The following is a 24,574-nucleotide window of genomic DNA, read 5'->3' as shown; positions in this document are numbered from 1 at the left end:
ACATTTTGTGAATTTTACGAATGGCAGGGATTCGCAAAATTTTCTTGCTTGCAAAAACACTATTTTCGTACAGAGACCCAAAGAACCAATTTGTGATACCGTAACCACTCGGGTATAAGCCCACCCCCTAGATGGGTAATTTCACTTCAAAAATGGGGGTGGGCTTATAACCGAGGAGGGGCTAGTAGTTGAATTTAAAAATAAGAAAAATCTTCCCCCATATGTATATTGCCCAATGTATCAGTAATTTCTATCATCTTTGTCAATTTTTTTAAAATTTCAAGTATATGGAATGTTAATTTTTAACTGATAGTTTAATGTGAAAGAAAAGCATTGATATTATTTAAAAACTAAGCCAAAATGACTACTGGGCTTATACCCGAGTGCACCCTTGTTCCCCGAATGGTTTGAAAAATAGGAGGTTGGCTTATAGGCGAAGGTGGGCTTATACCCGAGTGGTTACGGTAATTTCATGCAGCAACAATGAGGGTGCTGCTCAAATCGTGAACATTTCATGCCTTTAAAATAGTTTGCTTTACCGAATTTTATTGCAGTGTACAGGATGTCCCATAGGATATCATTTTAGCACATGTTTGCACAAGATCAAGCTTTCCTCAAAACTGAAGTTTTAGAAATGTTAGATATTGGACTTCAGCGTGGTACATGTACTTAGGGAATAAACCAAAAGTTTGATAATGTCCTATAAACTGAAGTCCGTTTGTTGGGAAGCTGGTCCCTCCTTGAAACGTAACTGTGAAATGCTGAAAATTCCAACCCGATGGATCAACTTTAACCGATATTTAAACTAGATTTTTTACAAACATTATCAGATTTTTTTAATCCCCATGAAAGGAAAATGCTTTGTTTAAGGTCCGTTTTGAAAGCCCATACACAAGCATGATATCCACCACATAATACAAGTGCCTCCCTTATATATTATTTTAAAAACAATTGTGTAATAGTCATTTTACATATTTACTTGTTTAAATTACAGGCCAACAAGAAAACTAAACTTCAAGCCACACCCACTTCCTCTCCATCTAAACCCAAACCAGACCCCAAGCTGCAGGAGCTGCAGAGACTTGAACAAGCGTATGCCCAGAAGATAGAGAAACTCAAGCTAGATCAAGCCAAGAAAGCACAGGTGAAAATGTCGTACCTGTCGCCCGCAGCGTCACGTCTCATGAAACCACGTAAATCCATACCTAACGTGAAGCCCGCAAAGCAGGTGTACCTAAAGGATAAGATTGCGTTTGGGAATAGCAGCGGAAATTCCAGCGGAGAGGAAAGCGGTGGAAAGAGCATGAGGCGGAAGTCGTGGTTAGATGGATCGCACCCAGTGTTAACACCAAATCTGATTCGATCAAACAAAGTGACGATATCCAAGCCGCTTGTGCAAAAACAACTGTCCAGCATGCGGCCAAAGAAACTAATCAGCAGGAGAGGTAGCAGGAGATGTGGGATAAGCGCAGCGGAAGTCCAGCGAAAAATATCAGTAGCAGTGGGGCGGGTGGGAGTAAGAAACAGGAGCAAAAAAGTAGCAAAGCGCCACCGAGCCGATCGTGGAAGGATTGTACATGCCGAATACGCAGCAACTGAAGTTGCTTCAGCAGATCCAGGCGGAGAAATCGCATCGTGGGATTGATTTTGTGGCGTTGGCGCAATCTTTCGATGTCTTTCAGAATGAGGTGATCAAGGAGGAGGATGGTTTTGTTCTGAGGAATGCCACCAGGCAATGTCGAGATGGAAATGAGGAGGAGGAGGACAAATTGGTGCCTTTATCAATGTATACCAGTCCACTGATGTCTTTCAAGGCTTACAGGTAAGGTTGTATTTATTGTTCCCTGCAAACAAAGTTTGGAAAAGGGGGGGTGGTGGTACGATGAACAGAACATCATCAATTTTCTGGTGGGTATATTCCTCCGGTATTCAGAGATGGTGGGCTGATGGCGTACTGGTAAAGGGGTCTTTGGGAGTTGGGAACTGGGAACGGTCAAAATCAAAGGTCTCTCTTGGCTTTCTGGTTTAAAAAATGGCTGGAAAAAAGCAGAAATGTGAGGAATGAGCAATTTATAGGACTTTTTGAGCTGAAATTATTAATATCAAGGGTCTTTCATGCTGTTTTGGTCAAATTCAGGGGTCTTTCCAAGCTGCACAGTCCAAAAAAGGGGTCTTTCTGGGGAAGCATACCCGTATGGTAATTTGGGTTAAGTCACTAGAGACAAACTGTCTGGCAACAAGCTCAAAATAACAATTGCTGACTGGTTTATGAACTTCCAAATAAAAAGTTTTCTATTGGCTATGTAACCATGTGATTATGGAATTAGGATGTGACTTGTGTAAAAGTTACTGTCAATAATATACCACACAGATTTTAAAAGTAGGACTAGACCAGGCGACGGCCATGTAGGCGCCTAATTGTATATGATATCAGCTTTCATCATGCCAGAGAAGCCACAGCACATACTTGCGTGCATTGTGTGGATTTATATTACTGCATGGTTGATTGACAGCCGATTCAACCCAAATAAATTTGGTGTTCGGTTTGGGCCAATCAGGAAAGACGTATTTCAAGCTTGTTGCCAGGCGATTTGTTTTAAGTGACAAAGGGGCACAATTTGGATGAGACCGAGTCTAGCTAAACCTAAATGCTCTGCATGCTAGCTGTAGGCTTCGACATACATGTAAAAAGTTTTGGGATATGTTCTGATTGTTCTCAAAATATCAAGAGCTATCTTAAGAACCACTGAACCAATACTAGGCTTGTTTGTATTCATTTTAATACATTCTTCATGCAATCTGAAATTTTTAGTTTTTTGAACTTGTTGTATGAAGTCGATACCTGCGTGGAGAGAATTAACCCTTGTACATAATATTACCATTACTCACACAGATTGAGTGCACATTTTGAAAGCGGATCCCACATGACCAGACATTCCAGTACAGTCAGTAACAAGATCCATCCCATGAGGCCTTTCTGTAAATATGAACTCAATGGCAAGTGCAATGATGAAGAATGCTTATGGTAAGTAGACTGACTATTCACCAACAGTCAAACTCCCCACACAGATGCTTTGTATGCTGTGAATTCTTGCATATTCATGAGGCCTTTCTGTAAATATGAACTCAATGGCAAGTGCAATGATGAAGAATGCTTATGGTAAGTGGCTGCTTCTAATACAGACTATTCACCAACAGTCAAAAGTCCCCACACAAGTGCTTTGTATGCTGTGAATTCTTGCATATTCATGAGGGCCAATTTTCGATCATGTATTGTGAGCCTCTGGGTACACACGATAGAGCATTACGTGTCTTAGCATGTATAAGAAAGTCACATTTACGTGACAGACCCTATGTGCGTAGCAATTTTGTTTGTTGCACCTCATGGAACGATCAGCCCTCATTATCGGGTGATGCTGGGACTTAGGCTGTTTGTGATTAGCCTGTATCTCTTTAGTCCATGGCTGTATCTTACATTGAGCCAATGACGCGCATCGGTAAAAGGGGCATTTGGGAGCTGGTACAGTCAAAATCAAGGGTCTTTCTTGGCTTTCTGGTTGAAAATCGACTGGGGAAAACCCAGAAATGGGAGGAATGATATGGTAAAAAATGGCCTGGCTGTAGGTTGGAATGAAAAACACTTTGACTGCCATTTTCTTAAATTTGCTTCTCTTGATGCAAAAAGAAACAAAAACAAACACAGTTTCCTTCTTTTAAATAAATATCGGGAGAATCTTCTTTTAAACCTGTAACTCAAAAGTATGTATTGGAGTTTGTTTCAGGTTTTGTTTTAGTAGGGCAGATATCAATGGTGTGGCCAGAGCGGGACAGCTGTCCCCTGTGTGAAATCTTTCCTCTTGTGGGATGCTGGCCCCTGACATTTAAGATATTTATGCCTTTTTGTACTTTTTAGCCCATTTTAGTCAATCCCCCCTCTCTTGAAAGTTCTCTTGTCCCCCTCACCCTCCCCCTTTGTACCCCCTCTGAAAAAGTCATGGCTATGCCACAGGTAGATACTGATATATATTGTAAGTGTATGGTAAATTTTGTGGGTATATTTTTACAGGCAACATGAACGTGACTATCTCCAAAGCTTAACTGGAATTATATGAAGACCTATCCTCGTACATGCAACTCAGGACTATTGCCGCTAACCCTTCATCCAATGCCAAGAATGCAAATGCCGACAAGTTTGAGAGAGAATTTGAAAAGATGATGAAGCTGGTGGAGAAGGAGAAAGATTCCGGGAGAATTGACAGGCAAAAACGGAAGAGGGAAATGAGCAAAGTGTGTGTGGAAAGAGTGAGAAAGAACTTCCAAAGCAAAGGTAAGACGGGGCAAAATAAAGAGAAAGATCTCAAGGTTCAAAGCGAAAAAAAATTCACAATACCCTCAAAACAACTGATGTGCATTAAGCTCTAAATAGTGATGATGACGATGTTCTTTCAACCTTCACACTGTATTTGAACCACAGGTATATCAGTACTACTTGAGCCCCGAAAACGACCCAAGCAGTACCTGAAATCCAGTAATCGCGGTGAGACACCGGACACCTATCCATTACCTGAAGTACCCAGGAATCATCCTATAAGAAAACCAGATGCACTTTGTTTGGGCGACACTGAGAGGTATGTCATTATTAGAAAGAGAGAAAGATAAGGGGAGAGAATAGAGAGCGAGAGATAGGCAGACAGGAAAAAGGGATATTATATCACTACAGGCACAAATGACTATTTTATCACAATTAACAATAGTAAATTAATTGATTTCATAAATAATAAGGATCGACCAAGCATCGATGGTTGATCAAAAGATCAAGCTAATTTGTTTCTGTTGCCTTATCACGATTAAATAATCCACAAATTGATTGCAACCAATAGAGAGGACCAAATACAGAAAATGTTTAGAATAATTCATGCCTTTAAAGTCATATTGTAACATATGCTGAGGAGGATGCCCTCAAGTTTTGTCAAAATTCTGATTTTTACATGATTGTAGTGTACATTAATGAACTAACATAATAATAATAATAAGTGGGATTTATAAAAACGCGCCTTACATTGAAAACACAACCCCAAGGCGCTTACATATGAAAAAATAAGAAACATAAGAACATAGCTAAAATATTAAACTACAAAAAAAGCATATAAGAACACACCCATAAATTACAAGTCATTACATATTATAATACAGTTTTAAGAAAATATATAAATGATAAAAACATCATGTCCAGCACATATAATAACAAAAATTAATGACACTTCATAATAAAACATGTTTGAAATACACCATAATCTATACAACAGTGTTCAGCAACAAATATTTAAAGAAAACAGTGAATGTACTCAAAGATTAAAAAGATATGTCTTCAATGAGTTCTTGAAGCATTGCACAGATTTGGCACGCCTGACAGACTCAGGTAGACTGTTCCATTCATACGGCGCCGCGATGGAAAAAGCTCTTTTCCGTACTCCAGATTTAGCGGATCGAGACGCTCATGAATCTGAAGAAGTCCCTTGGAGCTCGATCTTAATGTCCGCGAGGGTACGTATGGAGTGAGGAGTTCACTTATGTAGAGAGGAGCCAGGTTTGAAAGGGATTTGTAAACTAACAAAAGCATCTTAAAAAGAATCCGCTTTCTGATTGGCAACCAATGCAAATCTCGAAGGATTGGTTGTATGTGGTCGCGTCTTCTAGCTCCCACATACCCTGCAAATATCATGCTTTTAGGTGCTGTATTTGTGACAAAATCCATGATTTTTAATATATTCACATGATCGTAATTGTTCATAACACTCATGCACTGTTATCTACATGGTGTACGTGATGGTCACAACACATAAAAGGACCAACTTCAGCATGATTGATGGAATGACATGCATTGGTGCCACATCAGCGCTGGAGTTAAATTTTCTTTGCTTTACCCCCAGGGCTTTACCTCAGTTGTTCGGCTCAAAATTAAAGGGGGGACATATCTGACAGTAAAAGCTAACATTTTGTGAAAAAGAATTGATGCAAATCTATTTTTATGTAAATGTTACAGTATGGCTGTATGCATGTTTATGACCAATGTCTCCTGTAATTGTTGTAGGTATTTCTTCCGGACATCTAAAGGTGTGATGGATCTGGAGGCTGCGGTGTTGGAAACACCAAAGGATATTGAATTATGGCTGAAATTGGCATACAAGCAGCTCGCTAATGAAAGGTAAGAGCTTTTTGGGCTATTCCAGTTGAAATCCATATGCCCCTTAATATCCCAAAGATTCCAAATAGAGTCACCAATTCAGATAACCCCATTTAAAATTCCCACTCCCTGTGCAGATGATTATACTATGATCAGCTCTTAATAGGCGGGAATTATTCGGTTTTTGTTGCTGCGCGAGTCAATAAAGTTTCAAGTTACGCACGCGTAAATTCACAAAAGCATGCGTCATTCACGCAAAACGCAGTTCGCGTAGGTGCTGCGCCTAACTGCGAGTACGCCATTCTGTATCAATCCATGATGTTATGAGTCCCCGCCTATTAAGAGCTGACCAGAGTATAAGGTCATGTCTTCCATATGGGGTGTATGGATTTCAACTGGAATAGCCCTTTTTGGATCTAAGAAATTGTGGGGTAAAATAAAATATTTCAGGCGGTATAGGACACGCAACACGTGACATTCGAGGCTGGCAAAAATACAAGGCTGACAGCCCCATTCAAAATAGATGGTTAGCAGTTATAAATTGAAAAACAACACATTTACAGTGGGGTACTTTATTGTACCCCAACAGTTTTAGAATAAGATAATTTTGCTTTGACACCACCTATATAACAAATTTAGAATTGTTTGTGAAGATTTCATGATTGTGTGTTAATCCAATGGCGACGTCAAAAATGGCGATATCGCATCCGCCACCGCTTGAAATATTTCTTCCTCATTTTGGAGCAGCAGGTGGGGGAATATTTCCAGTGTGCATCATTTTGGCCTGACATTTATTGATGGAGGATGCATATACCGGGTGTCTTTTTTACAATGACTGAAAAATTAGTCTTCCTGCTTCCAAAAATGGTTTTATTGAGAAAATTTCCACACATTGCGCACAAAAAAAATTGGAATATTACACTCAAGTTTGGCGCATGATTGGTGTAAAACAGGAAACACAGAAGATACGCCGGGTAGTTTTTGTGTGCTTCTTTCCTGTTTTCATTCCCCTTCTTTTCCTTTCCTTTTCCTTTCAACTTTCCTTTTTCTTTGCTTTCCAAATTTCTTCTTTCAATTTGTTGTTGAAAAACTCTGCCTCCTTGTGTAAAAATCCCTTCAGTTCTAACAATTTGTTTTTCCTTACTTTGATTCACAGGAATGAAAAGAACCTAGACAAGGCCTTGTATGCACTGTGTCGAGGTTTGGAGTCCAATAAAAGCAGCAGTGAATTATGGCTTCATTATCTCACACTGTATGAGCAGCGTGGCTCGCATCCAGACCTACTACAGTTATGTCAGCAAGCATTGGAGTATGCACCGGACTACCAAATATGGTGGAAGGTAGGTGTGAAACATGGGTTACTCCTTCATGTAATTATACACAAAATTTAGGGTTAGGTTAGCTTAGGCTTTCTTACACCAATATAATAGAGGTTATCCATGTTCTATAAGTTGCATATCCTATCAACGACTGCTATATACCTTGTTTAGGACATTCTAAAGAAGTACCTGCATGTGTAACCATGACTGTTTCAAAATAGCCTGCCAAAGTCATGCAGGTAACTCCGAGGTCGTGCATTGAATTGGTTTGAATGAGGAATACTACGGGAACCAGTGCCTTTTGTTAGAAGTCACACATGAGTGAAGTGGATAACCTCTATTATACACAAAATTTAGGGTTAGGTTAGCTTAGGCTTTCTTACACCAAATATAATTACATGAAGGATTGTGTTTGCAACAGTGTTTGCAACACTTTCACAGGCATTTGCCTTTTGTTGCATCTCCTCCATCATGTGTTTTTTAATCATTTTGGTATTCTTTGTAATTGTGATGTAAAAAAATTGAATTGTTTGACCGGTTCCAGTTGAAATCCATACACCCCTGTGGAAGACATGACCTTAATCTCCCACACAGGGAGTGTGAATTTCAAATGGAGTCACCCATTCTGGATGCCTAGATTTAAGTGATTTTTGCCATATAGGAGGCGTATGGAATAGTTAGCCTATTTGGGAAGGAATTGTCTGCGTCCTATAGCACCCTAAAATATTGTGTAATAATGATGAATTTCATACACCAGGGAGTTGGACATGTAACAATACAAGGCACTGAGTATTATCATTTGGAACCCTGATATTTCAGAATAGTGTTTAATGAGCCCATATAGCTCATGACTTCTTCCTTATTAGTGCTGGCCTCATATATTATATGAGTATTATCACACTGCGTACAGACAAGCTGTACTTATTATTTACTCTGGAAGCTAGAGTAGATGAGTGTATTTTTCGAATAGCCTGTGACGTTCTTTAATGTGCACACTGCATTAATGTGAGAAATTATATGTACACAGGACCGACGGCTTAAAGTGCCCCCAAAGCACTGAACAAGTAGAGTGAAGTGCCTTGCTCAAGGACACAAAGAACCAGCCGAGTTCAAGCGGACACCCAGATTTCAAACCCGGGATCTTGCACTAATAGAGTAACACATTTTTCCCTTACAGTATCTCAATCTGAAACAAAGCTTTGCTGAAAAAGATGCTGAATGTGAGAAACTTCTGGAGTTTGTTCAAGAACAGCAGAAAGAAGATAAGACTGCTGAAGGATCCCATCGACTGCTGGAAACTTTGTTATATCGTGTCCAGCTTCATATAACCACTAGACGTATTAGCCAAGGACTTAGTTTATTTCAGGTGAGTGCCATACCCCTGTGGAAGATACAAGAAAAGTCTTCCAATGAGGGAGTTTTTTTTCAAATGGAATTGGCCAGGCTGTAACTCATACTCCCTCAGTATATGGTTTTACTTATAGAGGCCGTCAGCGTGACGTCATATGCCGCCATCTTGTGGGTACACGCTGTGATGGTCGTTCGATCTCCATGCGTGAGCAGCAAAATCACCGCGTTGAGGCGCGATAACAGCTGCGTGGCAAGCTGCGCCCTGTGCGTAGTGTCCGACGCGTGAACACACAGATCATTTGTACCCACAAGATGGCGAAAGGCTGACGGCCTCTATATCTTTCACAACTGGAGTGAGTATTTCAAATGGAAGTTACCCAATTGTCTATTCTATTTGAAACCCATACACCCTCTGTGGAAGACTTTTGATAAATCTTCCGCAGGGGGAGTGTGGATTTCAAATTAATTGTTGGTTGAATAGGTTGATTGCTATTCAGTATTTTACCATCAGTAAAATGACTATCAGGTGTTTAGGGATGGCTTCAAAACTCAACCACCGGCCAACCGCCAGCACCCTGGTGTCCGGTGGTTTAACCATGTTCTGTTGCTTCGAATAATAGAAACTAAGCCTAAATACCAGTTCTGACAGGGTGCCGGCGGTCAACCTGCGATTGGGTCTTGAAGCTAGTTTGTACATAAACTCTAGACAGTTCTTAAAGTAATGGGTGCACCTAGACAAACTTTGCAGAGTTAAAGGCCCGGCTGTCCTGTAACTTTTGGCATATTTCTAACACTGACCACACTTGTAGAATAGATAGATGATACCATCAAGCGTGACTTGAGTTACTTTTTTTTCTTCTAGGATGCATTACGTGAATACAGTATAAGTTCTCTATGTCGTCATCTTCTACCAAAGGATCGCTGTCTTGCATGGTTGACGTACCTACATGGCATGGCGTTTCATTGCCTACCGTCAAGCTTGTTTGATCCTGCTACAGGAGCGTTAGGTCGTCTTGTTTCTAAGGTAGGACATGTATGTGAGGGATTATTGCAAGAAGGCCTTATCTGCAATAGCTGCCAGGTGTCAGGTGTGAACACTATAATGCAGAATATTGTCAAATATCTATAGGGCAGCTATTGCACTAAACCCTTGATATTATGAGGGTGGGCATAAATGTCATCAATTGCACCAATTGTGTGCTTGTTACCTACAATCCAGGAAAAAAAGGTTGGCACAGTTTGCCTGTCTTTTGGTATATCTCTGCCCCCGCTCCCCCAATTCAATGTTGGACCAAGCCATGTTGTCAACAGGTCCGTGAGACCCTCCAACATTGAATGATGGGGAGTGGGGAAGGTGAATATAGGGGAGTCTGTACTTCACATATATTGCATGCATGTTTCCTCGCCTCCCCAATTTTAATAGGGCACGCATTTCCATTGTTTAGTGCAGGTGTGCCAACTATTAATTTCCTGGGTTGTCCGAATCAATTCCAAAAATATGCATCTAATTTCATATTTTGGCTTGTAAAATAAAAACCCTTAAAGTTATAGCCACCAAATTTTCAGGAAATAATTCTCACATGCATATCAATATATGAAATTAATATTAACAAAAAATATTGTGAAATAAGGTATAAGTCAAAAGAATGTTATATAATTGCCGATTATTTTCAAGTTTAAAGCTATGATAACTCGTCCAAAATATGCATCTAACTTCATATTTTGGTTTATAAACTAAAAACCATAAAAGGTATGACCACCAAATTTTCAGGGAGTAATCCTCACATTCATATCAATATGTAAAGTTCATATTGATAAAAAATATTGTGAAATAAGGGATAAGTCAAAAGAATATTATATGATTGCCGATTATTTTCGTAGTTTAAAGCTATGATAATTCTTCCAAAAATGCATCTAATTTCATATTTTGGCTTATAAAATATAAAGCATTAAGCATATGACCACTAAATTTTCATGGATTAATCCCCATATTCGTTTCAATATGCAAAAATTAAAATTAATCAAAAATAATATCGATAATCAATTATTATCGATTATCGATAATCAATAAATCCTTTTTCAATATTCAATGTTTAAATTGTATAGGCCTGCGCAACCAACAAAACTGTATATCTGCAGTAATTTGAAAATATGACTTTCTCCTAAGTGCTATAAAAGCATAATTTTTTACCATTTATATGCACATCATATCTCATGCAACCTGAATGAACGAAACTTGTTTCCGGTTTGGATTGTAACACCTTAAAATTCACATTTTTAAGTAAAAAGCGGTTCAAATATTTTTTCTGAATTGAAAAATCTCTCATGGTATATAATGGCCATATTAGGCATTGTGATTGGCAATTTCAAACTTTTTCAGTTCAATCATCATGGCCGTGGACACGTGATGCTCTGTTTTGAAAGCCATCCGAAGTTTCCATTTTGACAAACAACTCGGTGCGGCAATTATGGTGATATTTGTACAGTGCCGTAAAATAAAGGTAGAAATACAGAAAAAAAAGAAGGACGGACATTGGCAAAAATTAATATAATGATGAATATAATATGATGAAGGATATTGTAAAATAATAACAAAAAAGAAAAGAAAAAGAAATCTAAATATATTCAGGGCTCGAACCCGTGTTCCAATCGCCTGTGGCAGATGCCGTATCCATTGAACCACAGAGCTGTGTTACTTCAACATGCTTAAACTATAATATAATGCTATTCAAGATGCATGTATATAAATATACGGTCTACAAGCGGTATACAGTCAAACAAATCACACTTTTACGGCATTTGTTTCATTAACTGAATATTTATCATATTGCAGGTGTTTGGCTGACATTGTGCTCCACATTTATTTCAGTTTTGGGCGGGTGTAAAATGACTTTAGGACAAAAAACGAAAGATGTACACGTTTGTATAAGTAAAAAAGAAAGTAATATTATATTAAAATTCTTTACTCTTTAAAGACGTGTATACCGTCCGATTTTGTCCCGTAGTCATTTATCCCGGACAAAAACTGAACTAAATGTGAAGCACAATGTCAGCCAACACCTGCTATATGATAAATATTCAGTTAATGAAACAAATGCCGAAGAGAGTAATTTTTGGACTGTATACCGTTTGTAGAGCGTATATTTATATACATGCATCTTGAATGGCATTATATTATAGTTTAAGCCTGTTGAAGTTACACAGCTCTGTGGCGCAATTGATACGGCATCTGCCTCAGGCGCAGTGGAACACGGGTTCGAGCCCCTGAATGTATTTAGAGTTCTTTTTCATTTTAATTTTACAATATTCTTCATCTATTATATTCGTCATAAGCCAATGTCCGTCTTTTTTCTGTATGTCTACCTATATTTTACGGCACTGTACAAATATCATCGTAATTTCCGCACTGATGATGTTTTTATATAAACATACGTAAAATTGCCCTATCTATGATACGGGTGCAATTACATTAATTTGATGTAATAATCGCTGATTGGAAATTGCTCATTCAGTTCTTTTTATTTATCATTTGAATTAGAAGCAATTCGATGTAATACTGCATTTAAAAATCATTCTTTCTTTTTTTGTCAAAGAGTTTTCGCGTAATTCAGACCCAAGCCAAGACGCTTAAAACCAGGCATTAGCGCCATAGCGATGTTTTTAATGACCACCCCTAAATAAACAAATACATTTTTTCTATTTTTTTATTTATCGTAAAGCCCTATCACTTATATGTGTTTGTGTGAAATATGAAGATAATACAACATTCCGTTGCAAAGTTATTGAGTAAAAGCGGAAAACAGATGCAATATTTAGGATTTGACTCGGACAATCCAGGAAAAAAAGGTTGGCACAGTTTGCCTGTCTTTTGGTATATCTCTGCCCCGCTCCCCCAATTCAATGTTGGACCAAGCCATGTTGTCAACAGGTCCGTGAGACCCTCCAACATTGAATGATGGGGAGTGGGGAAGGTGAATATAGGGGAGTCTGTACTTCACATATATTGCATGCATGTTTCCCTCGCCTCCCCAATTTTAATAGGGCACGCATTTCCATTGTTTAGTGCAGGTGTGCCAACTATTAATTTCCTGGGTTGTAGGCTAGTCTGTAAGGGATAAAGTGAGTATTATATTTCAAAACATCAAAATTATTTGATATCAGGACATTCCTCATATTCAAAATACAATTTGATATGTCTGATGTGCACTCAGGTCCCTCAAAAAATATGTGAAAACGTCACTATCCGAGCCCTAAACTACTTGGTAATTTAGTTTAGGTTTAGTGTCTTCAAGATATTGCTTTTGTTTTAAGTGTACTGATACCTTTTTTCACAGTGTATATTAGTATTTACAGATGTATGTTGTTTTGTGTACAGGAACCCTTCATGTTTCCATGGCAACAAGCCGATTCAAGTCGTCTTTCCGAGTCTCTCATAGCTGGCTTTCAGGATGCGTTGCTGAGCTGCAGTAGCTCACAGCTACCAATAGAAGATAGTATAGAAATATGTCTACCCATATACCAAAACCTTTTCACATTGGAAGCCAAACTAAACAAGTATGTATACACTAATCCAACTTGGTACATTCCTACACCTCACTGGCGGCCATAGCTGGGAGCCATCTATCCATTTTACGCATCGCCAGTATTACAGGCGAGCAGCGTTTACCGCTCCTGTGACGCGGCGCAAGTGCTCCGTGCTCCGATGCGCTCGCGATAGTGGGGGTCTTGGATCGTAATCCAAACAAACTAAGCTAGTTTGGCGTGGATGGCCCCCAGCTATGGCCGACTTAATCCTGACCATCACTTGGCTTGTCGGATTCGTCTAATAGTAACACATAGGGTTGTGTTGTTTGTCCCCCCGGCCGGCCAAAAAATCTGCCTCCTGCTTTGCACATGCCAAATTTTTGGGTTCCTTATTTTATTTGCAAACCTTAAATGGTTGAGGTATATGATGCGAGCGTAGCGACCAGTAAATTTAGCAGATTTTAATGTTTGCCTAAGCCTTTTAGAGTATGTTATTTAAAGGTGCCCTATAAATTTGTTCCAAAAATTGCCCCCCTTCTAATCTCCTAAAAATTACTTGCCCACCTTGTTGTGCCAAAAATGCATGCCCCCCAATTTTACCCTCCACCAGGGTTCACAATTATTGCACAGTGCCTGAATTGACCAGTTGTAGGCATGACTAGTTGGTAGTTGCAATTTGTCTACTGTCTATTGTGTCCTCGAAAGTTTGAAAAAGGAACAATCAACATCCAGGGAGTGTGAATTACAAATACCATATTCAGCTTTACGGTACTCTGAATTTTCTGTACTTAACTGAATGTACTGTAAAAACTCGATAGTTAGCATATATGTGACGTGTCATGTCAAAAGGAGACACTTTTGGGCAGGTTATCAATTTTTAGGTTTTTACATAGCTTAAATATTAGAGATATTTTGCTCCACAACGCTGTTTTCCCCCAATGAAATTGGACATTCCTAAGCAATGATATTGAGTTTGTAAGTTATGGTATTATTAAATTGCAAATTGAGATATCGGCCTTTAAAAATATTATTGACAATGTTGAGAGTAGGAATTACCTTGAAAAATGTCTCAAAAATACAAGATTCTAGTTATATTCCAGTCTGAAACTATCAGACAATATTTTTAAGATTAATAACATCACAAATTGGCAACAAACCCAAATTGTGAAAAAATCACCCTGGGGCAAATTTTTGGCTATTTCTCCATTTACAATCCTGCCCAAAAGTGTCTCCTTTTGACATGACACGTCACATATGCTTACTATCGAGCGCTTTGAAAACATGCAAACCTGAAGAGCCCCAATAACAAAAGTGTAAAGGGTTTTGAGCAATCATCGATACCAATAGTTGTTTATACAAACAAGTAAACCTGCAAATGTTTGTCTCAACCCCATTAGCTCAGGTGGTAAAGCGCTGGACTTTGGTACAATTTCATGCTTTAAAAAGTGCTCATGAAGCACATATGTGATGTGATCAAGCAAAATGAGTCGGATGTTGGGAATATTAAGTTTGAGATATAACCAATAATAGTATTCAACTTCCTTTTTATTTTATTGTTCTGAGCAACATTAAAATGGCTATATCTCTGGAACCAAAAGTCTAACTATGATGGGGTTTTCAGCAAAATGAAGCTCTGAGAATGATTCATCAAATGAGATTGAAAACTGAATTTTGATATAAAATTGGACGGATTGAGTGTGATACCTGAATTTATCGGTGAGCTAGAGTTTTCAAATATCATGCGAGGCGAAGTCGGCGTGATATTTGAAAACTCTAGCGTAGACTGATAAATTCAGGTATCATCTAAATTATCCGTCAATTTTATCATTATTATGTCTTCAGAATCTTTTTTTGTTCAATAACATGATTTTTGGCCAAAATGCGACTCTTGGTCAAAAATGATTTTTGACATGATTTTTAGTCAAAAATATGATTTTTGGTCAAAAATGTGATATTTGGTGAAAAATGTGATTTTTGGACAAAAATGTGATTTTTGGTCAAAAATGTGATTTTTGGTCAAAAATGTGATTTTTGGTCAAAAATGTGATTTTTGGTCAAAAATGTGATTTTTGGTCCAAAATATGATTTTTTTGGTCATGGCATGTCACATTTACAAAAAAAATCACACCAAAAGAGACTTTTACACATAAAGTATATGAACTATGCACTCTATGAAGAGGCTACAGATATGAAAAAACCCTGTAGCTCCAGGTGACCGATACACAAATTGATCAGACAGCCAGGTTATGTACAAAGGTATAGGATGCAAGATTCTGAAGACATAATAATGATTTTGATCGACATCAGACTCATTTTTTCTTGATTGCATGCATCACATATGCTAACTATTGAGTTTTTACAGTATGATGTCTGTAGATGTTATAATGGGTATATGTTATATATGACCCATTCCATGTCAACTCAGGGATGTGCACATAGCACCTCTTCAATTTTTTCTTTTTTCTGTGTGGTGGTAGATATTGATGAGAAAGTAAAATCCGAAAATTTGAGCTTCATACTCCATTTAGTTTTCCTGTGGCATCAATTTGACATTTAGGGGGGTCAGCATAAAAAATGTGTCGTAACGCGAAAGACGACGTTTGGAGGTCCATACATGTATAAAGGGAACCATTTACAACTTTGAAAAGTATGTATCCTGGGATACCTATTTGTGTAGAATTCAAATCTGGCATCAGAAAACTTGTAACTCCTTTACTTTAAAAGATATAGGGCCCTCAAAATGCAACATTGGTCCATCAGGACCAACTTTGGGGGTCAGAACTCCAAAAAGTAAAAATAATTTTATAGTCCATTTTTTTGCCAGTCGGAACCCTTTGGTAGGACATTACTCTTATCCAATATTGAGCTTATTAGAATAATTTTAGCTGAGATATTACCCATGGCAAAACCCCAATTGTACATTTTTTGTACATTTTGACCCCCCTGAAACCAATGTCAGACAATTTGATGGACCATCAACTTGAGGTATGTTGAAGATATGTCCTTGGACAACAGTTTTCTGAGATATTGGCTTGGGTCTCGACAAATAACACATCCCAGGTTAGCCTACTTTCAAAGTTGTACAGGGTTCCATTTATGATTTGGACATGTACAACGACTTCAACATGTACACAGTTTTATGCTGACCCCCTAAATTTCAAATTGATGCCACGGAAAACTAAATGGAGTATGAAGCTCAAATTTTCGGATTTTCAACTTTCACTTTCTCATCAATATCTACCACCACACAGAAAAAGACAAAATTGAAGAGGTGCTATGTGCACATCCCTGGAGTTGACATGGAATGGGTCATATAATTATACGCATACATTTGGTAAATGAACAAGTAAAACAGATTTAAACCATTCAACACGATTATATTGAGATTTCTTACCTCAGTATTTTGATGTGAACTCCCACATTCTCAACAGAAGGCTTCAATGATAAACTGATGGAGTTGTAAATCCTTTCTTTTAACGGAATCAGGGCATTATATATCATTATCCCTTCATTGTAATAAAATACAAAGATATTTTTATAACCTGTAAAAATGTTCACATTGTCCACTAGCTCGATTCATAATATTATGTGTACTTCTTTGCAGACTCAACAAAGCCCAAAGTGTGTGCCGACATCTCGTCCATGACTGTCCTTCCTCGTCACAGCTTTGGTTGTGTCTTGTGGATATAGAGACAAAAAACAAATGCAGTTTTGAAAATATTGCTAAGGTGAGGACACAAGAAGATTATAGGACTCTCCAAATACCAGAATTTCTCTCCAAACACCAGCATTTCCTGGGAAGGAGCTTCCCAAATTCCCCACATTTTCGAGCCATGCTCAACCTAATACAGTCACATGATATTCAGTACATCAAAAACTAGAGCGATAACCGCACCATAGCTGAACCATGTGGCTTCGGCAGTATATTGTGGTAGGCCTATACCACTGTCACCAGGAGTCTGTAATGGACATAATCTCGAAATGCTACGAAGGTATGACCGCCCGAGTGGTGTCAATGAAAGAGGAAAAGTAAAGAATATAAAATAAACTAGAGCAACTGTGCCCTTTGCAAGGGCACGATTTTAAAATATTTTCAACATGTTTAGTATGTCATAAGGATCATTGCGTTCAAATTTCAGCTCAATTGGAGCATTTTGGAAAACTTGACCTTTGACCCCTTTATGACCCCTTAATGACCTGAAATGAATCTTAAAATATTTTTTAAATGTTTAGAATGTCATAAGGATCACTGCATTTAAATTTCAGCTCAATTGGAGCATTTTGAGAACCTTGACCTTTGACCCCTTTATGACCCCTTAATGACCTTAAATACATTTTTAAATGTTTTAAACATGTTTAGAATGTCATAAGGATCATTGCATTTAAGTTTAAGGTCAATCGGAGCATTTTCGGTTAAAATTACCTTTTTTGACCCCTGTGACCTCTGGATGACCTCCGACGTTTGGAAATATTTCTATTATATTCTTTATGTTTTCCTCTTTCATATGACACCACTCATGGGGTCATACCTTCGTGGCATTTAAAGATATGTCCATTTCAGACCAAATGGTTAGTTAGTAAGCTAGTAAGCTAGTAAGTAAGCTAGTAAGTAAGCTAGTAACATTCACTCTTATAGGCTGATACCATTTCATGGTTCAGCAATAATTAATTAGTGTATAGTGCCTAGGTGCCTAAAAAGTTCTTGACCTGTGTCACTCCTCATATGTTCACTGTAGCATTTTATCAAATAAACAACAACAAAAAAAACAAAAACATTTTTGACACTTCTGTTCGCAGGTTTTCCATGAGGCCCTCGCAGCGTGTCCTACATCAGCAGAGCTTTATTACCATGCTGCGATCTTTGAACTAGAGAATGACTTCAAAGATGAAGCTATACAACATCTAAGACAGTGTATTACTAAATACTATGATGTGCCGACCATTGATATGCTACACGGCCCACAAGATGATACACAGAACAGCTCACAAGATATTATTCATCTATACAGGTAAATTGGGCTATTCCAGTTGAAATCCATACACCCCCTGTAGAAGACATGATCAGAGGGTGCAGGTTTCAAATGGAAATTCAGGTTACCCCATTTGAAATTCACACTCCCTGTGTGGAAGATTAAGGTCATGTCTTCCATGGGTGTGGGGGTGTGTGTGTGGATTTAAAGTGGAATAGACATTACATAATGACAAAACTAATCCTGATCCTAACCCCACTCTTAAGACTAGGGTTAGGATTAAGAGTATGGTTAGTGTTAGGATTAAGACTTTGGTTAGGGTTAGGATTAAGTCTAGAGTTAGGATTAGGATTAAGACTATAGTTTGATCAGCTCTTAATAGGCGGGAAATGTTAGGCTTTTACCACTACGCCGAAAAGTAGACCCACGTTAATAGTGCCATTAGTTGACCTGTCTGGCCTAAATTTTGTGTATTAAAGAAAGTAGACAAAGTACAGGACTTCAATTAATAATTTGTGATGCTTCTGGCGAGATGTCACAAGACAATTTTCAAGATGAAATATTTTGATATTAATCCACGCGATGTCATAAGTCCCGCCGATTAACAGCTGATCAAAGTATTGGGTTAGGATAAGGATAACAATTATGGTTAGTGTTAGGATTAAGAGTATGGGTAAAGGTAATGTTTAACACTTTGGTTTTTTTTGTTTATGGTTAGGTTTAAGATTCCGGCTAGTTTTAGGATTAAGACAACCGTTAGGGCTAAGATTAAGATTAGGGTTAAGACTAGGGTTAGGATTAAGACCAGGGGTAGGATTAAGTCCAGGATTAGTATAAAGTCTATGGTTAGGATTAAGACAATGGTTAGGATTAGGATTTAGACAATGGTTTTTGTTAGGGTTAAGACTGGATATGGCTTGAATTAGGACAATGATTAGGGTTAGGACTAAGACCAGGGTTAGAGTTAGGATTAAGACTATGGTTAGGATTAAGATTAGAAGCATGGTTAGGATCTAGACTTCAATAATCTTAATCCTGTACAGTTTTATGTCATGTTATTTGCATATATACTCAGACAAATCGCTCTTCTATGTGTGTGTATACGCTCTGCGGGATTAAGTTAGTGCGCTCGATTTAAATCTACCACTATGAAATCCAACTTAAGACGAGACACGGTATAGTAATGGTGGACCTTTTACACAAATTTGTATTTTTTTGTACAAATTTGATGATATAGACTTAAAATGTTAGTGGATCCACCCTTGGTGTAGTAAATCACTGATAAACGTTGCCTTCTGCTTCACAGGGCCATACTGAATTATCACTTACCATTCAACTACAAACCACCATCTTTAGCTGAAGGTATCACCGATGAGATAGTACAGCAAAATATATTGCATCTGTGGTGTTGTTATTGCCTGTACTTGGAGAAGGTGGGAGAGAGTCAGGAGGTTGTATCGGAAGGCTACGAGACTGGTCTCTGTGCTTTGAAGAACATGAAGGATGTACAAAAGCTGTGGATACTGTAAGTTATAGGATCAAGGATTCAATTGTGGCAGACTTGTTATTGCCTGTACTTAGAGAAGGTTGGAGAGAGTCAGGAGTTAGTATCGGAAGGCTACGAGACTAGTCTGTGTGCTTTAGTATTTTGAATATGGCTTGAATGTGTGTAGTCAAACTCAAATTGAATGAAAGCGCCTGCCATAAGGTGTAAGAATATTTGTGGCATCACAGGTAAATCAGACAAATAACTTATGAATATATAAGAACAGGAATAGTAAACTAAAAACATAAGTAGTTTTAAGTGGCATATAGGTTCATGACTGTTCACAGGGCCAGAGTACCCATCTCTCGATCAAGGCTTTGTGAAGCCAGTCTCCTCCGTTTACAATGTTCATGTTGAGCGTTTGCTGCTCCTCCTGCAGACCAAACCAGCTACCTTCTTAACATGTACTGGTGTACACCTGAACGAGAGTTAGACATGATTGTATTGTCTTGCCAAAGGACGTAACATGTTTGGTGCAACGTGACTGAAAGCCACGACTTTTGTAATCCTGAATGGGCTATTCCAGTTGAAATCCATTTACCCCCTGTGGAAGATGCAACCTTAAATCTCACACAGGGGGTGATGGGGTGTAGACTGCAAATGTAGTCATGTCATCCATTCAGGTAACCAAATTTTAAATTCACACTCCCTGTGTGGAAGATTAAGGTCATACCTTCCATAGGGGTGTATGGATTTCAACTGGAATAGCCCAAAAAGTAGACACTTTTTGGCTTAGAAATTGCAAATAAAACATCACTTGACCACTAAGCCACATTGCTTTCTATAAATGAGTGGGAAATTTACTGTAGATGTCTCACTACTTATGTAGTCTGTGTGATCTCATTAAGGTTGTATGGCTCGCACTTGGCGCAGCACTTGTCACTTGTCAGAATTGGTAAGAAGCCTTCCTGGAAGGAAAAATATGGTATGTTTTATTACATGTGTAACTTACTCTTTGTTTTCTTGTTAAATATCTTGCAGCTATTTGAAGCACAAAAAATCTCAGCTGACTTCCAACGGTGACAGTGCTATGCAGTCTTGGAAAGCATTCACAGATCTCGTCAATCGTTGCCTCATCTCCATGGCAACAGTGTGTCCACTTCCGTACTCCTCCACCGACACTTGGTTGGATTTCTCCTTTCATAACCGTGTGATTGAATTGTACTTGAGCTGTGTGCAGAGAAGACACTGGGGATGCATTTCAGGTGTATCTGAATAGGATGCCACAGAATATTTCGCTGGCTTTCAGGTAAGATATCTATAATTGTACTTGAGCTGTGTGCGCGGGGAATACAGTGGCGATGCGTACCATGTGTATTTCAATAGGATGCTGCGGAATATTTCGCTGGCTTTCTGGTATTAGATATCTATAATTGTAATTTATGTGTTTGTGCAAGGAAGATGCTGGGGATGTGTTTATGGTGTTTGTTTGTTTGTTTAAACGGTCGCTCCATGTGGAGACACGCTTGGGTCCTGATGGGACCAGGCTCAAACAAAATGCTAAAGCCAGGCTAGGTGTATCTCAATTTTAGCCACGGAATATTTTGCTGGCTTTCTGGTAAGATTTCACCATGATTTCCATATACTGATGATTAGGCCAAAAAAAAAAAATTGTTGTGTTGCCCTCAAGTGGAAAAATGGGAAAGTTGGGTCGGGCGGTCGGATTTTTTTTTTTTTTTTTTTTTTTAAACCTTCAGATTTAAAAAAATCCCCTCAAATATTAAATAATGCTTCTTCAATTAGGGACATTTGTCAATTTTGACTTCTGGATACCTGTTAGACATCAATTAAAGACTAGTCTTTCAATATAATATTAATTTTAAGTGAAAACATTGATTTTTTGAACAAATCTGTAAAAATCATCATTCAAAAAAAAAAAAAAAAAAAAAAAATTGCGACCCTGATTTTTCAGGATTTAGGACCGGACGGTTGAGGGCAACACAACAATTTTTTTTTGGCCTTATTCTAGATTATAGACTGCCTCCATCCCTCATTCATCAACTTTCTGAGTTGACAAGAAACTTGTGTGTTAAAAAAGTGTCTGACTTTTGCCCAGAATCTGGGGAATAGAGATTGCGCAGTTGTGTCCAAGTTCACCTTTTCACTGTGTTTATTCTTACATTTCTTGCAAGCATGAAAGTTAATTAATAATTATTTAAACCTGTGATCTCAACTCAAAATTATGATGTCTTAATTTTGTGTTCAGATCATAGTTTTATAATTATAGATTTCTTCCGTTTCCATGGCTTGCAAATGATACAGAAGTGTTATGGTGATGATTGGATCCCATTTGTTTAGAGTTCTGCATTGCATGACGTCAGAAACTGCCCAGTCAAAGAAGCAGGACACTTAGGGATCTAGAAGGAGCGTTTATGGCATTTTGACAGTATTTTTTGTGGGACATGAAAGCACATCAGGCATATTGAATTGCATTCTGAATACGAAGCATGTCTTTCTGATATCAAATAATTTTCATTTTTTGAAATTCACGATATAATATAAATTTTATGACAAATTATTAAAATTTGATATTTTTCAAATTTTTGATATATATCAGTACATGAAATAAATTTTATAAATCTAATGATATATTAAACTTTATAAATTTTCATCCCACCTACATACACTTTAAGTATAAATAATCAGATTTATAAAGTTTACTTCAAGTACTGTTAAATATCAAAAATATCAATTTTTAATGATTTGCCATAAAATGTGTATTACATTTCAAAAAATCAAAATTATTTGATATCAGAAGGCCATTCTTTGTATTCAGAATGCAGTTTGATATGTCTGATGTGCTCTAATGTCCCACAATAAATACTGTCCAAACGTTCATACCCCTTCCCTTAATGACACCATTAATTTATACTGTGTCTTGTCATTGTGATTGCAGGGCCTGTCAGCATGCTATTGATGTGGGCAGCGAGTTCCAAGCTCAGCTGATAGCTAGATCAGTTTTATCACATCACCCTACGTGTGTACCATTCTGGAAAATGTAAGTAATGCTTGCAATTATGGGGCAAACTGTACAGTGTATACACACTGGTATTTTTGCATACTTAATTTTCTATTATATCAAAGTTTTTGGAAATCATGCAAGTTGTTTAATTCACACGATTATGTAAAATGGGCTATTGAAGTTATTTATCCATACACCCCTATGAAACAGGGGGTGTAGATTTTAGATGGAGTCACCCATTTGGGTAATCCCATTTGAAGTCATATATACTCCCTGTGTGGGAGATTAATGCCATGTCTTCAATCCATAGGGGTATATGATGTTCATCTGGAATAGCTCATTACAGCATAACTCTTTGTACAAATTATTATTCATGTTTTGACAATTGTGTCTATACATCATCCACTTGCAGAATTTGTGGAAATTAAACCCCTGTGCACTACCTGTCAATTACATGATATTTTCACTTTAATCACCAATCAGAATGGAGCTTTCCAAATAATTCACCCCAGTTTCATTGCATGGTGAAATTATTCTAACAATGTTGCTGATTGGTCCAATTGATAATGCAAGCTTCTCTTTGGCCAATCGGCAGGAATTGTTTGTTTGACAGGATGTATGTCCAAACTATATTTTTATATGTGCTATTTTTGCATCTCCAGGTTATTAACCTTTTTGTCAAAATTTCGAAAATGCTCTTTTTCTTTCTTTCCCTTTCCAAAAATATATATTATGTACATAGAATTACGTCTACAAGCATATATGCCTCTGAATGAGTGTTTTTTTTGACGAAAGAGATGAAAGGCAGACACCCTCCAACAAAACAATTTGAGCAAGTTACTGATATAGGCAGCTGTAAAACATGTGTATTATTATAAGACCAATCTATTGTATTATTTTTGTGGAGGATCTCTGCTTTTTGTCTCTTTTGTCAAAAAACACTCATTTAGAGGAATGCTTGTAGATGGAATTTGATGGTAATCAAGTACAACTATTCTCCCACCCCCTTACGTAATCATGCATGAATCCTTAATTTAAAATGACTAAATCCTTAATTTAAAATGACTAAATTTTAAACATGTTCTTGTTTAAAACACCTTATATCACTAGTTTCCACTTCAATAGTGTAGAAATGTGCTTTTGTTTGCTTGTGTTTTATCTCTTATTTCAGAGCTGTAGCTTTGTGTGTGAGAAACGGACAAACCAAAGAGGTAAGCATGTATTTTTGATCATTTTTTTCCAGTTTTTGTTAAGTGGCTAAAAATGTCAAGTTTAACATGAATTAACTTACAGAGTCTGAAACGTGTTTACTGTTTTAGTTGCATGCACTGCGGTCTTATCACATATTGAATACTAGTATGCTCTGGGTTGTTCCCGTCTACCGTGTTTGGGTGATAGACGGTGCAGAAAGCAATGAAACCACAGTGACAGCCACTAAGAATCTGGGTTAAGAATCCTCATTATTGTACAAAATGTTATTTCGGAGTAAATTGGACCATGATCAATTTTCTTCACAAGTTTAATGTCAAAATGATGTAGAGAAGCTCAGCAGCTAAATATATTAAATGTGATTTTAATGACAATTTTTAAAATTATAATGTGGTAATAAGGTATAAAGATAAGGGAAAAATTAAAAATGCATGAAAAAGATCGATTTCCAGAGACAATAACATCATTGGCATTATAATGATATGATAAATCTTACAGCCATATTATAAC

The 24,574-nt window shown here is 37.7% G+C and overlaps 1 protein-coding gene across 1 annotated transcript in view; it reads left to right on the top strand.

Annotated features, from left to right (window-relative positions):
• The window catches only part of LOC140138996 (zinc finger C3H1 domain-containing protein-like), a 48,835-nt gene that overhangs the window by 21,489 nt on the left and 2,772 nt on the right, over positions 1-24,574 (top strand). The window contains 19 exon segments of the mRNA XM_072160777.1: positions 995-1,448; positions 1,484-1,540; positions 1,543-1,822; positions 2,894-3,025; positions 4,067-4,077; positions 4,109-4,327; positions 4,475-4,628; positions 6,092-6,205; positions 7,341-7,524; positions 8,681-8,869; positions 9,716-9,877; positions 13,229-13,407; positions 16,982-17,105; positions 18,175-18,386; positions 19,654-19,872; positions 20,875-21,072; positions 21,074-21,142; positions 22,790-22,891; positions 24,027-24,066. Coding sequence (XP_072016878.1) covers positions 995-1,448; positions 1,484-1,540; positions 1,543-1,822; positions 2,894-3,025; positions 4,067-4,077; positions 4,109-4,327; positions 4,475-4,628; positions 6,092-6,205; positions 7,341-7,524; positions 8,681-8,869; positions 9,716-9,877; positions 13,229-13,407; positions 16,982-17,105; positions 18,175-18,386; positions 19,654-19,872; positions 20,875-21,072; positions 21,074-21,142; positions 22,790-22,891; positions 24,027-24,066 — 3,099 coding nt within the window.

Source organism: Amphiura filiformis, chromosome 18 (genome assembly GCF_039555335.1).
Source record: "Amphiura filiformis chromosome 18, Afil_fr2py, whole genome shotgun sequence".
NCBI classification, from domain to species: domain Eukaryota; kingdom Metazoa; phylum Echinodermata; class Ophiuroidea; order Amphilepidida; family Amphiuridae; genus Amphiura; species Amphiura filiformis.
Note: the sequence above shows the minus strand (reverse complement) of the source record. Positions and strands in the feature narration are given on the sequence as shown.